Below are 15,216 nucleotides of genomic sequence, written 5' to 3'. Positions count from 1 at the left end.
CACTTCCCTCAGCTATCTGTTCAAATGTGACCTCACCCAAGAAGCATTCTCTGAGGACACAACCTAAAATAGCAATTCCTGTTCCCAGCCACAGCCATACCCAAGTCACAATCTTAGCCCAGCTCTTCTGTTCTTTGTGAACTTCTCTCTGTTTTTTTGTTTTGTTTTGTTTTTAGGATGAGGTATTTTATTTTATTTTTTCATTTATTATAATTTAATCACTTTGTATCCCAGCTGTAGCCCCCCCTCCCTTATTCCCTCCCAATCCTGCCCTCCCCTCCTTCTTCTCCCACTCCCTTCCCCCAAATCTATAGAAAAATTTTTAAATAAATTTTTATATTAATTACAGTTTATTCACTTTGTATCCCAGCTGTAGCCCCCTCCCTACTCACCTCCCAATCCCAGACTCTCTCCCTCATCTCTTCCTATGCCTCTCTCCAAGTCCAAGAATAGGGGAGGTCTTCCTCCCCTTCCATTTGACCCTAGCTTATCTGGTCTCATCCAAACTGGCTGCATTGTCCTCCTCTGTGGCCTGGCAAGGCTGCTCCCCCATCCAGAGGAGGCAGTCAAAGAGGTAGCCACTGAGTTCAGGTCAGCCCCTGTTCTCCTTACTAGGGAACCCATTTGGATACTGAGCTGCCACGGGCTACATCTGAGCAGGGGCTGAACTTCTGAGAACTCGCAATACCATTCTTCACCATCCTCCATGAGAAAACAGAGACTGTATTTCTCAATAGCTTACAAATATCCCTAAAAGTATTAAATTATCAGTATTTATGTACCAAAACAAATGAAATTTAATACCCAAATATTAAACAATTTTAAAAGTGGGCTATGTATAGTGACAATAAGATATGAGTATATCATCTCCCATTTTCTACAAAGAGGACAGAGAAGGCAATACGTTTTTACAGTACTTCCATATAAAAAGACATACATATGTGAAGCGCCTTCTCCACTCTCCAGTTCTGCCCTACTCTGATTTTTTAGCTGTCATATAACAGTCCTACTATTCTGGCTGCTGAACTCAATTTCTAAACCTGTACTGTGTGAACAGGACTTTCTACACTATTATAAGATATTATAAATTGCAACATTACTTAAATTTAATTTTGATTACTGGTAACTATACTGAACATCCTTAGCTATTCCAAACATATGTCTGATTTTAATAACAGTTACTAAATTCACAATCGTAGCATCTGTAATGATGAAAACTAAAGGATTTGGGGAGTCGTTCAAAAATTGTTGTTAATTTTCTGTGCCTTTCCACTTGGATGGTAAAAAAAAATTGAAATTAATGTTCCATTTTAGTCAACAACTACAAGACAGTGATGGCCCATGGCTGTCATTCTCTCCTACAACTAATGAGAATTTCAGCACAGAAGTAGAAGTAGCCTTTAAGGGCAGCCTAGGATATAAGCTCCACTTGAAAAAGAATGAAATAAATTTAGAAAGTTATTCAGATTATTCTGTAGTCCACATCTTTTAAAAACTAACTAATGAGCTTGAAGCACCTCGGTGTATCTAATCAGCTACACATCGACCCACATCCTCATCTATCTCCATGCTTACTTGTTGCTGTTGGTGAACGGCCAAAATAGTTTCAGGAAATAGAAACTTCTAGACACTTATAACTTCCATTGAACTGATTTTTTTCCTACCTAAAGTTGCTTTTTTAAAAACTGTGTGTAATGGATAAAGATAAGAGTCCATTGATAAAAAAACAAAAACTTACACGTGAGAACAAGCACTGTACAGCTGTACAGCTCACCAACAAGGTTTTAAATCACCCTGGCCGAGCAGGTGAGGTGGCGCTCACCTGTTATCCCAGCCCTTATGAAACAGAGGCAGGTAGATCTCTATGCATTTGAGGCCAGTGATCTACAAAGCTAATCTAGGATAGACAAAAAAAAAAAAAAAAAAAAAAAAAAAAAAAAAAAAAAAAAAAAAAAAAAAAAAAACACCAAACAAACCTTAAAAAAAAATATTTAGTGGGGGAGTAGTGTCACATGCCTTTAATCCCAGCACTTGGGAGGCAGAGGAAGGCAGATCTCAAGTTTGAGGCCAGCCTGGTCTACAGATCAAGTCCAGTGCAGTCAAAACCACACAGAGAAAACCTGTCTCAAAAAAATAGAAAGAAAGAAAGAAAGAAAGAAAGAAAGAAAGAAAGAAAGAAAGAAAGAAAGAAAGAAAGAAAGAAAGAAAGAAAGAAAGAAAGACAGACAGATCACCCTGGCCAAGCAACTGTTACCTGAATTGTAGGGTGGAAGTTAGATGTTTTTCTTACTTTGAATACAGTTCAGGTTGTACTGGGGTGGGAGGGTGGAGCACCAAGAGCAGTTCACATATGTGAAGAGCCTACTCCTTAATCAGAACTCTTGCTGTGTATCATCTACTCCTTAATCAGAACTCTTGCTGTGTATCATACCAGTTTTTCTAAAGATTAATAAGGCCATATTACTTTCTACACTATGATTACCTACCCAAATCCCTCTTATCTTTTGATCCATATTTTGATTGCTCAACTGCAGTACATCTTGTTCTGGTGGACATATACTGGTTTTGTCCTGTTTTAAAAAAGTTTAAAACAATTTAATAGTAGTAGTTTAACAATATTATTATTAAATTTCATACTGGGCAAAACCCTTTGTACAGTCATGGCTAAGACAGTGTGTGCCAAGACTCAAAAATGTCATAGTTTCTCTTTTGACTCTTAAGTACAATTATGATAGCCAATACCATGCACTGTGATCTAATCCAGTTTAGTTGTCCAGGTGGAAGGGGCGGATGTGTGTGTAGAAGGCCAGAGGTGCAGGTCAGGTATCCTAAGCAATTATGTCACACAGTATTCCCTGAGACAGGGGATCATTAAACTTAGATCTAGGAAGGAAGCCAGGAAAGACTGGTGAACTCTTGCTCTGCCCCCAAACAGCACTGGAATTACACAGAAGCTCTGTGTGTGTGGATTTGGGGAATTCAAACTCAGGCCCCCCATATTTGTGTAACATATTTGGCACAATACTATACTAATTCGGCTATTGCTAGAAGATCTCATATAATTTCATTCCTAATGTAAGCTAAGAGCAGGAGGCATCCCTTTAAAAATTTGCTACCTAACATGGGTCATGATTATACAAGTTACATTGCAAATAGTTTAAGACTTTTCCCAGAATACAACATAGTATTAAATCACAACAAAAAATGTTACCAAAGGGCATCCAGCACAGTAACTCTGAAGTCCAGAGTACAAGTTTCCTTGAATTTGTAACCTTTTCTCTCAAAAATAAAACATAAAACTAGAAATATGAGATGGTTCTACTACTAAAAGTATTGAAAGGTAATTGATTCTTCAGTATTACAGGAAAAGGCCCAGAAATAAATGTTTTTCTAATCAAGTGACATAACTTCTAATTGTCTTTGAGTGTCAGGTGACACATAATTAAAAATTTAATACTAACCCCAACTAGGACGTTTAGAAACTATTTTGGTTTGTTTTCTCTAAAAGGGGCACACAGGTGGAAATAGCTCTATGCCAACTTACAGCAAGGCAGTAGCATATGTATCTAGCATATGAGCTTTTCAGGACGGAGTAAAGATTTTTGCTAGCACTGAAGCCAGCAGGTGAAAGGCTGGGAATGTGCCTTTTATCTTTTGATCCATATTTTGACAGTTCAATTGCAGTTTGTTTGCTTTTTCACCCTCAAGCTGAGAAGAAAAAAGAAAGTAATGATTTATTGAAAGTAAAATTTTGCCATTTGAAACAAACTAAAGTAGAGTTTCAAATACCAATGTACTGCTAATAAAATTGGGAAAGTGCTGAAAAGTGAAACACTTCCATCCGCATGAATCCCGTGAGAAACTCCCCCCTCTGAGAATTCTACTGCTACTCCTTCTGCACTCAGTTTTGTGAGCAAGTCTTCACTTTTTGTTCATTTGTAACAATCTCCAATCTTGCACCTTTTCTTCTGTGCACACGATTATACTCCATAAAAAACTGAAAACACACACACACACACACACACACAAACACAAAACCTTCATTTCTTAACAATAGCTGCAGTCAGAATTAATCCACTGGATTTCTATCTCTTTACTTATTCAGTTCACAAACTCAATAAGTTTATTGAATCAAGACTATTTCCGAATAGCTATGCTTCTAATAACTTTCTAAAACAGAAGGCAAATATTGCTACTAAAAGTATTGTTATTAAAGTATAACCAACAGCGACATTATGCAAGCACCCCGTTAAGTTTCAACAGGTCTGCGTCTCAAAGATCACTAGTCAGTGTAATGGACACATTGCGCTGTGAGCCTCCAGCTTAACCCAGTGCATTTTAAAATGAAACCACAGTACAAACAAGGCACCCACAATGACATCAGCTGAGGTACAAGCAGAACTTTGATTATCTACGTTTTACTCCAAAGGAAAAAATAGTTATGTAATATTTTCTGGAGCTATAAATACACAGGGGTGGGGGGCAAGGTTTAGTTATCACAAGACATCTGCCTTCTGAATGTGAGCTGTGCTCTCTCTATGAGAACCTATTTGAGTTTCCACTAGTGCTCCATAGCATTTTCACTGATCCTTACCAAAGTCGTGAACAGGCTATCACATGGATTAAGTAGTATTTTTTTCTTTAGTACAGCCAATCAGCCTTCCATTATGACAGTTTCACAATCCTATTTTTTTTCTTTGTGCCACAAAGGAAGATCAATCTTTTGTTAATGACAGTACTTTTGTCATTAACAGCAAGAGCTCTCAAGCATACTTCTAAAATCTTACCTCTCTAACTAGAGCACAAAACGAGGCTATTTGGCAGTTTGCATCTTTTTAATTATTGGCTTCAGTCAAAACTACACACACATGCTTTTTTTAAAAAAAAAATTCTGTTTTCTTTTTCTTTAAAAAGAAAAAAGATTAAAAAAAAAAAAAACTATGTAATTAGTTCCTTTCTCTACCACAGAACTGGATGTTATTTTTGAACACACACTCTTCCTATACTTAGAAACCATTCCCTTTCTCCCAGCTTCTTCAACACCAACCAGTTTCTCAACTTCATTCCTTTTCATTAGTCATGAAGCAGAGTTTTCTATGCAAAATTTAAGAGCATCAATATTCAACCAAATGATTTCCAAATGACAGTGCTTAGAAGCACAGCCTAGATGCTGAAAAACACTTGTTCCAAGAAAGAGGACAGGGAAAGTGTTCTCCAGCAAGCAGCTGCTGAGCTAACCCCTGAGATCAAAATAACTTAGACTAGCGAGGGAACTTAGACTAGAGAGACACTTCCTGACCCAAAGAACAGCAGGGGCAAACACTGAGAGAGTAAGTAGCATTGGGCGTTGTGAACTCAACTCATTCTGTATTATTGTCAGAGTGTACAGTTAGGGAGAAAGCAAGAGAAACTGAGCTACAAATAACTTTGGGGCAAAGCCTCAGTTTATACTGAACTTGACATAAACAAGAGGGTCTGCCTCATGCAAGCAGCTCTTCTCACATCGTCTATTAATTGCATGCAAAGGAACCCGGGCTCTTCCTGCTTTTTTCCTGAAGTTCACAGCCTCAGAATGAAACTAGAAATACTCCTTAAACACCTTAGAGATCTCTCGTCTCAAATCTCTAACACATAAAAATAAATGCTTACTTTTTATATGTACTAGTTTTGTATTTTGGCATACCTAAGACTAAAACCATGGCCAAGCATATGCCTTACTCTAACAGTACCTCTTGTATCACAATTAATGAAGCATCAATGAAGCATGGAGATATCAGTATATACTGAAAAACTCTGAGTGCCACCTGAGAATACTCACATGATGAGGATAAGCCAGGGCCATGAGCAAAGTATCTCATATATCTTCATTTTAAGTATGCAAGTGAGAGTCTAAGTCTCCCACGTACTGGCACTTAATGTACACAAGAGTGTATGATGTCTCCCAGCATCTTTCTCATGTTGTTATTGTGCCTTTTCATTTTGGGTAAAGAAGGATTTTGATCATATGGTAATAAGCTTCTGGAATATTTTCAATGTGGAGTGAGGGAGAAAAGTTTTATAATATACTAAACTTATAAACTTATACCCTCAAAACAATATTCAGCTTCTACTGAAAGTTGAAATACATAAATGACTGCCCACTTAAGATGCTACACTTTTTGTATGATTCACACAGTTGTTTTATATTTCAAAGACATCTATTCTATATGAGATACTCGCAAAAGCATATATAACTTAAATAAAATTGCTTGCCTACAAAAAAGTATGTGATTAATAAAATTTATATTCATTAATTTTTTGTTTTTCCTTCACTTATATTTAATGAGCAAAATTAATACATTATCAAAAGATTAATTCATGTCTATAAAACGTTAAGAAGAAAAACTTACTTGCGTCTGCTTGGCTTCCCACACTGATGTACCTGTCGTTGCCTGGCCGTGCGGTCTGGTAGTAGGCACTGTCCTCTGGCGGGGGGGTCTTGGCACTCTTTGCAGTGAGAAAGGCTACCGCTAACTCCAAGTTTCCATTGCTAGCCTTCAAGCATAAAGAAAGAGGATTTTAGATTTTTAGAGGAATGGTATGCAATCACACAAAATGTATGCAATTTTATCCATAATATTTCATAGCAAAAAACATTTTGATTTGAAATTATTTTAATGCAACTCTAACTGAATCAGTGAAATTTCACTACCCATAAACTCTAATTCATTTCAAAAAATTATATTTATTATTAAAACTTCTATTACAATGCTAAAATCAATTCTGTATTTTCTTACTTTTTTATTATTTCTTATTCATTTAAAAAATCTAGTCATACTAATTTTAAACAAATGAATACTCTAGATTTATCCTCCCCTCTGAGTTTTACCATAAGAGTACAAAGTAAATATTTAAAATATAGCCCCTCTAACGTGGTTACTGGAAGCACACCTCAGAACAAAATGTCAAGAATTCTTAAGACATCAGAGGTATTAGGCTTGATAACATGGAGAGGCATGAGAACTGACAGGCAAAAATACTGTACTCATTGCTAACAAGATAACAACTCTGCACACACACACACACACACACACACACACCAGTGCTCATCAAAAACACAGCTAACCAAAATATGCCAAAGTTTGTTTAGAAGTAATGGAAGGCAAAAAAAGCAATGAGAGGAGGATTGCTCAGTTTTATATTTAGATTCTCTGAGAGGCTAATGATAAGTAAAATGGAATACTAGCTTAGGAAGGGTATGTGAGACAGCACAATAAATTCAGATATTAATCAAGTCATCTCTATACAGAACCAGAACGTAGTGGGCCTGACAGTTTACGTAGAAAGCCAGCATAACATCATATGATGTTGACTTTAAAAACCTTGTGCTGGCTATGCATTAAAAGAAACACTATAGAAGCAGAGTATGCGATCCTGCTAAACTAATAAGGGTAAGATATGATACAGGGATCAAGATAATTGCAAAATTATCAACAACCAAAAGAATGATCTCAGTTTAGCAGGGAGCTAAGGAGAGGGTGGCTGCTTCAAGAAGTACTTCTTTATGTCCATTAGGAGGCTCTTAAGTGACTCATCCAAGATACAGGTTTACAACCGGCCACTGTCAGATACGTACGTTACTCATAAAAATGAGCTGAGTAATGACAGTTACCACTGATGAAGCATTTACTATGTGTCAAGAAGTGTGCTAAGTGTTTTGAATGCCCTGTTTCATACAAGGAAAACCTCAACAGCAAGAATTTCACAACTTGGTGGCTACTTAGATTGCATGGAGAAGTATAGATGCTTGTTGTGGTTTAATATAAAATGGCCTTCACAGATTCTTGTGTCACAGCTGACGGTAACATTTGAGGAAGCTGTGTGACTTTCTGAGGAGTACAGCTGAGTGAACTAAGGGACATCTGGATGGTGAAGGACACATAACTCAGACCCACTGTTCCCAAGTCTGATTCCCATCTGCTAAGATGTCAGGATGCACCCTCAATCTCCTGCCTCCGTGACATCCCCACCATGAGACAGTCCTCTTGAACCATAAGCCAAAACAAATCCTTCCTCCTCTAAGTGGCTTTTTGAATCGTGTGTGTGTGTGTGTGTGTGTGTGTGTGTGTGTGTATGGTCATGTGATGTGTGTTTATACATACAGGAGTGCAGTGTCTGCAGAGGCCAGAAGAGGTGAATCTGTGCCAGAAAAGCTGAAGTTACAAATGGTTACAAGCCAAGCGATGTAAGTGTTTTGAACCAAAATCAGGCCCTCTACAAGAAGAGTCAGTGCCCTAACCACAGGGCTGCCTCCTCCACCTTCCTAAATTGCTTTTGTCAGGTATTCAGCCACAGGGTTAAGAAAGTAATTAACTGCATTTTCAAGTTAAGACAATGATGTCAGTAATTGTGGTTCCCAAGCACAGGACTTCTTGGGCTCACACCAAAGGAATATGGACAAGACTTAATTTGATCCCTATTTCTCAAATTTATAAAAGGGATGGAGTTTCCTGCAAATTTTCAATGGCAAAGTGATAGGATAGAGCTTCATCCTCTGTGATCTCCTGGCAAAGGCATTTTCTTAAAATAGACTTGGAATGGGTTACTCATCTATTTATCAGAATGAAAGAAAAACTAGCAATCATCTACACGTCAAGCTCCTGAGAACTGAAGCACTGTTTTCTCTAATGACGACATGTGCAGCTCTGGACTAACAGTTCAACAACACTGTTCTATCAGTTTCCTTCTGTCAGACAGGAGGAAACAAAGCTCCCAGCAAAGCAGCAGACTCAGCCTAATTCCAGCACCTGCTGCTTTGGCTGCAGAAGCTTCCATTCCAGTTCCTCCACACACCATGTGTGTGACCTGGGATGGGTTACTTAACATCTCGGTTTCCTCATCTTCAAACTGGGGAATGGAAGTATTTATCTCTTGCAATTATAAGAATTAAATAATTCAACTGAAGAATGGAAACAGGAATTGTGGTACATTTATGCAATGGAATAATACACAGCAATTAAAAACAAGGAAATCATGAAATTTGCAAGCAAATGGTGGGTACTAGAAAAGATCATCCTGAGTGAGGTATCCCAGAAGCAGAAAGACACACATGGCATATACTCATTTACAAGTGGATACTAGACATATAATATAGGATAAACATACTAAAATCTTTAGTCCTAAAGAAGCTAAGCAAGAAGGAGAACCCTAGCTAAGATGCTCAATCCTCATTCAGAAAAGCAAAAGGTATGGACATCAGGAGGAGAAGACAGGCAACAGGACAGGAACCTACCACAGAGGGCCTCTGCAAGACTATCCCCAGAAGGAAATAGAAGCATATGCTGAGACTCATAGCCAAACTTTGGGCAGAGAGTGCTGGGAATCTTATGAAAGGAGGAGGAGGTAGAAAGACCTGGACAGGACAGGAGCTCCACAAGGAGAGCAAGAGAACCAAAAACTCTGGGCACAGGGGTCTTTTCTGAGACTGATACTCCAACCATGGACCATGCATGGAGATAACCTAGAACCCCTACACAGATGTAGCCCATGACAGCTCTCTCCAAGTGTGTACCCTAGTAATGGGAACAGGGACTGTCTCTGACATGAACTCATTGGCTAGCTCTTTGATCACCATCCTCTGATTGGGGAGCAGCCTTACCAGGCCACAGAGGAAGACAATGCAGCCAGTCCTGATGAGACTGGTTAGACTAAGGTCAGATGGAAGGGGAGGAGGACCACCCCCATCAGTGGACTTGGGGAGGAGCATGAGAAGAGATGAGGGAGGGAAGGGATTAGGACGGAACTATGGAGGGGGCTATAGGTGGGATACAAAGTGAATAAACAGTAATTAATAAAGACATAAAGAAAAACAGGAATAAATTAACTAACCCACATAAGGAACTAAAAGATGCCTGATCCAAAGTGCCTGTTAGTCAGTAAACAATGGTTATCACTATCACCGATGATATATGTTACAATCATCAAAAATGAATGAATGAATAAATAAATAATCCATCAATCAATCAATTGATCAGTCAATCTCTGGAAATTAAAGAACTTCTGGCTAAGAATCAGGGACCATTTTAACTTTTTTCCATGGTTAAGTTACAAAGTCTCACAGGTTATGTGTGTGCCTACAGAGATAAATAATGTTACATACAAATACAGGTCTATTTTAAGCATATACTTCATTCGCTTAATCATTCTCACTGTGAACTACCCATGAACTTTGACTCATCTCAGCACCTCTGTAGGGAAATGAGGGTGTATTTAGAATGAAACCAAAATGACACACTAGCTTTGTTGCACGTTACTCAAATTTGAGGTTGAATATCCTTAAGGAATGATTACCTGGATGAAGCTATCATGATTAACATGATAACTGAAAGGAATGTGTATTTCTTGTCTCAGAAGGAAAAAGATGAAAGCTTTGGACTCTGTTGATTCTCTACTTTGTATTCCTCCTTCAGGTCTTATTCTAATCCACGCACTGAGCCCCATTCATATACTAAAACACAGTCAAATAACATTATTCATTAACACTGGGATTATGCCCTACTTCATGCAAGAAAAGTATCTGATATAGAGGGGTTATATCAGATAAGATGGTATGAAGTTTACATGTTTAGAGTTGCAGCACATGAAATAAGGTTCTCACTTTATATAAATTTGCTTCCTTCTGTCTCTACTAATATCATGCGGTTTAACTAAGAGACTTGGCTTCAAATATGGTACACAACAGAGACAAAGATACAACACAAATTTAAGCTAAAACCAACAGCCATACCTTCAGGGCTTGCTGCAGTATCTGGGTATCATTAATCCCAGTGATTTCTCTCAGCTGATTCAAAAATGTCTGCTGGTGCTGGAGGGGAAAAATCAGAATTATTACAGTAGGAACAATGGAAATATTTTTTACAAATATTTTATTTTAAAGAGAAAAAAAAAGAGGAGAGAAAGTGTAGAGGCTGAAAGATACAGAATAAATATGCCACTCTTTTGGAACACAGAAAGACACCCACCACACATCCACACATCAGATAACCTCAGTCTTTTTCTTTTTTTTTTTTTTAAGACAGGGTATCTTCACTGTGTAGCCTAGGCTTACTTGGAACTATGTGAGACCAGGCTGGCCTTGAACTTACAGGTATCTACCTGTCTCTGCCTCTCCGGTGCTGGGATTAAAGGTGAGTGCCTCTACACCTGTACTCTCCTATTCCTAAACCTTGGCTTCTACATTATATCCCAGGCAGCCTTATCAAGGTAACAGTTTTCATCCCATCTCCATCTCCTCACAAGATGTCTTAGCAGTAAATAGAACAGTGTTTGTGGTTAAAGCCCTGGAATAATTTCTGATATGGTTAGGAGATGTGTATTTCACAGGCTATATAGTAAACCAGTAAATACATCTAAGGGTCCAGGGATCCACCCAATGAAAAGAAAATCATCTGATTCGCCAATCTGTCATAAAAAAGCCTCAGTTAAACTGGTTTGCTCCATTTCCTCCCCTTCTCTCCACAGTCTCCTAGTCTGGGGAATCTTCTAACTTAAACAGCACACCAGGACTCTACTAACAAAGCTTTCAATGATCTATGAACAATCCTACTACATGGGTTTTTTTTGTGTGTGTTTTTTTTTCTTAAAACATGGTTCCCTCAAACTGTAGAACAGCACTATGAAACAAAGTACAGAAAATATAAGATAGGAAGCAAGCTTAACCCCTAGAATAATGTAGGCCTCCTGAATTATTACTTCAAAATGGTTTATACTTTACTTAGTACCAGTTCAGATGGAAACCTTTGAGGATGCTTAACCTACTGGGTGAAGTTTGCTGAGAAAAGGAGTATTTAAAAAGTTTCACACTACAAAGTATCAAGAGAAAAAGTAACTTTGTAAAGGGAAACCTGATAGCCTCCACATTGACCAGGAAGTCAAAGTCAATATTACTGGAAACAAAACAAAATGACAGTTTGCACCTCCTGACACAGTTGCAACACAACTACAAAACGTAAACCTCACCTTGAAGATTGACCAAACAATCTCAAACAAGGAATACAGAGCAAATGAATTGTTCCATTAGCTGGTAAGATGTCTATACCATCTGATGTGGTAGCACGCCTTTAATCCCAGCTCTTGGGAAGCAGAGGCAGGCAGATCTCTGAAGTTGAGGCCAGCCTGATCTACAGAGTGAGTTCCAGGACAGCCAGGAGTACAAAGAGAAACCTGTCTTGAAAATGAAAGAAAGAAATGAAAGAAGGAAGGAAGAAAGAAAAAGAAATGAAGGAAGAAAGAAAAGAAGGAAGGAAGGGAGGGAAGGAGGGAGGGAGGGAGGGAGGGAGGAAGGGAGGGAGGGAGGAAGGAAGGAAGGAAGGAAGGAAGGAAGGAAGGAAGGAGAGAGAAAGAAATTAAGAAAGAGGAAGAAAAAGATGTCTATAGCACCAAGGGGTCTCTGCCAGAAGGGAAGTCCAGAGGTCTAAGCACGCACTGCTGGGAGAGAGGCTGACATGCCTTGCAGCATGTCAGTGGAGGCACCTGTAGAAGCAATCAATGGACGGCACTTTACTAGTGTCACGTTCCTGAATGCATTATAGTAAGGAATATCTTTTTCCTTTAGAAAATGGACCTAAAATGTGCCAGAGTGTAAGATCTCCATAACAATGTGAAATCAGAGATGTAGTAACTGTTTTAAAGAAAAGAGAAGAAGCAACAAAGAGAAGCAGCATTAGACAAGACACTGGTTAGGCAATGGCAGGTCCCCCATGTCATCTAAGAACTACATTTCCATAAAGTCTCATTAAGGAACTAAGATGATAAGACTAATAATACAGTAAGTGTTGAAATACAAAAGAACTGTATGCAAAGGGCCAAGAAATACCCAACATCTCAATGAAAGAATCAAACCCACAATTTATAGGTTGAAATAAGAAAACATACTCTCTTTAAGTCTATCAACTCTGCTATTGATTTGATTTGAGAAAAATAGCAATGAAACTGACAGTGGAATCAATAGTCAAGATTAGAAATTAAGGATATATAAAAATATCACAAGGAACTTTGTATGTAATGTAACGCTAGATTAGTGAACAAAACCTGCTAAGAAAACACCACAAGCCTAATCTCAACATCCTGCACCTGCAACCTCAGCTCTTTCTTTACATTATTTTTCTCAATGGCAAATTATTCAATCATGCATCCCAGAAAAACTACTGACTATCCCAAGGAAATTAATTATTTGTTAAAAATGTTCATGGCTATTCTTCACAATCTTGAAATTAAGGGAAAGAAGCCAAATATCCTGGAACTGAGAAGACATTGTCAAACATGAATGTTAACAAGATGACCTAATGTCCATTGAGCAACAACATGAAGCCCAACATCCCGCCAAAGACTGTTTCCAAGAGCAGTGAGCCTCAAATGATTTTATGCAAATAAAGCTAGAAGCAGTGTGAATAAGGCAACCAACCTTTTATTGGAATAACGAATGCATGGTTATAAAATAACTATGCTAGAATGGGAGCAGAACAAATAATACATAAATACATTAATGCTATTCTTTACTTCCTGTCTCTAAATACATTGTCCCCTGTGGCCTGGAAGATAGACACTCATCCATGGCACAATCGAGGATAGGATGCAAGCAGAAATGGGATGTATTTGGATGATTGGAACTGCCTTATAGTTCCATGGATTCCTTACTAGAGGACTCTGGCAGCCCAGTTACCCGCCTCCTTCCCCCCCCCCAAAAAAAAATGAGGTGGATGTGGAAAAGAGCAACTCAGTCTGGTACATCAGTAAATATGATGACAATGTCTTCGTAAGCAACCAAATACTAAGGTGAGATTTTTAGTAGGTGGCCCATACAGAGTTCCCTAAGAAATACAGATAAATGCATGGAGAGAAGCAAAGCCTTTGGAATTTTGCCATATATGTTTATTTTTTTTTTATAAGCAGTCAGTCTGGTACATTACCAAAAATAAAGCCCTATTCTACCATGATTTATGCTTTTACAAATTTGTACTGAAAATGAACAAAAGAGAAAATAAGGTGGTGGGAACTGGGAAGTGGGTGAAAGAAAAGCTAAAGACAGTGTTCTTAAGTAACTTGACAAGAAATAGGAAAGAGATGGGGGAAGGGTGCAGCAGAGAAAATTCCAAGGGAAGCCACCTGACTGGCAGAGTTGTCCTCTTGTCATTAGATCCACCAGCCAAGCTCTCAGCTCCTGCAGCTCTGTCTATATAGCTGACGTTTCTGTTGTGAGTATGATCCCACTGTGTCTGCTGAGGTTTGTACCTTCCTGTGACAGTTAATCTTTTCTGTCAGCCTGACTGGATTTAGAATCACCATGGAAACAAAATCTGGGATGCCTGTGACAGATTTGCCAGATTAAGTTAATTGAACTGGAAATGGGCAGCACCATTCTATGGGTTAGGGTCCAAGACAGAATCTAAAAACGGAAAGGAAGCTGGGGCACAATGCTTTTTTCTGCTTCCTGACTGTGGACACAATGTGACAAATCAGTATCTCCTCTGCCGTGATGACCTCTATCTCCGAAAGCTGTAAGCCAAAAGAAACCCTCCCTTCCCTATATTGTGTAGAAGCAACAAGGCAAGTGACTAAGGCATTTCCCACTTAACAAATCTGAGGTTTGATACAGTCCCACCCTCACTATATGCATACTGCACAGGATCTCTCCTTCTCTAGCAGGTTCAGATGCAAGGTGGACTCACTCCAAGCGTCTAATTCTGGAGCCCATTACTGAGTCCCAAGGGCCTCCTTTGTGTGGTTTTCTTAGATGCTATAGAGCAGAACATGGCAGGTTCTACTTGTTCCCACTGCTGGGCCAAAGAGCAAGACACAAGTCAAAAGATTCAGTGGTTTTTGAATGCCACAAAAATCAATAAGCAGAGATGCCAAAATGCACACAAGGCCTTCAACCTCTTCCTTGTTATTTTCACTGCACAATGACATTCTTCTCTTCTAAAACTGCAAAATACAACACTTCAAAGAGAAGGAAGCAGAACAATTTCAATACAAATCTGTACCTTACCAGGTGACCATGTAATGCTGTGCTTTTGTTTTGTTTTAATGTTTGAGTAAAAAAAAAAAAAAAAAAATTGGAGATACCAGTCCACTGGAACCTACCTACCTCTGTGAATACTGGAGCTAGCGTAGAACAGCAGTAGAGGCTGCTAGATATTACTAAATATTGGTACATGCATTTAGAATTTCTACCTCTGT

The 15,216-nt window shown here is 38.6% G+C and overlaps 1 protein-coding gene across 2 annotated transcripts in view; it reads right to left on the bottom strand.

The window, feature by feature from the left end:
- The window catches only part of Usp25 (ubiquitin specific peptidase 25), a 120,005-nt gene that overhangs the window by 86,439 nt on the left and 18,350 nt on the right, over positions 1 to 15,216 (bottom strand). For both annotated transcript variants that reach the window (XM_060370666.1, XM_060370668.1), the window contains exons 2-3: positions 10,766 to 10,843; positions 6,390 to 6,534 (exon numbers count right to left, since the gene is read on the bottom strand). In XM_060370666.1, coding sequence (XP_060226649.1) covers positions 6,390 to 6,534; positions 10,766 to 10,843 — 223 coding nt within the window. The remainder of the gene's footprint in view (positions 1 to 6,389; positions 6,535 to 10,765; positions 10,844 to 15,216) is intronic.

This window comes from Meriones unguiculatus, chromosome 17 (assembly GCF_030254825.1).
Source record: "Meriones unguiculatus strain TT.TT164.6M chromosome 17, Bangor_MerUng_6.1, whole genome shotgun sequence".
In the NCBI taxonomy this organism is placed as follows: Eukaryota; Metazoa; Chordata; class Mammalia; order Rodentia; family Muridae; genus Meriones; species Meriones unguiculatus.
This window is presented reverse-complemented; position numbering and strand designations above follow the sequence as displayed.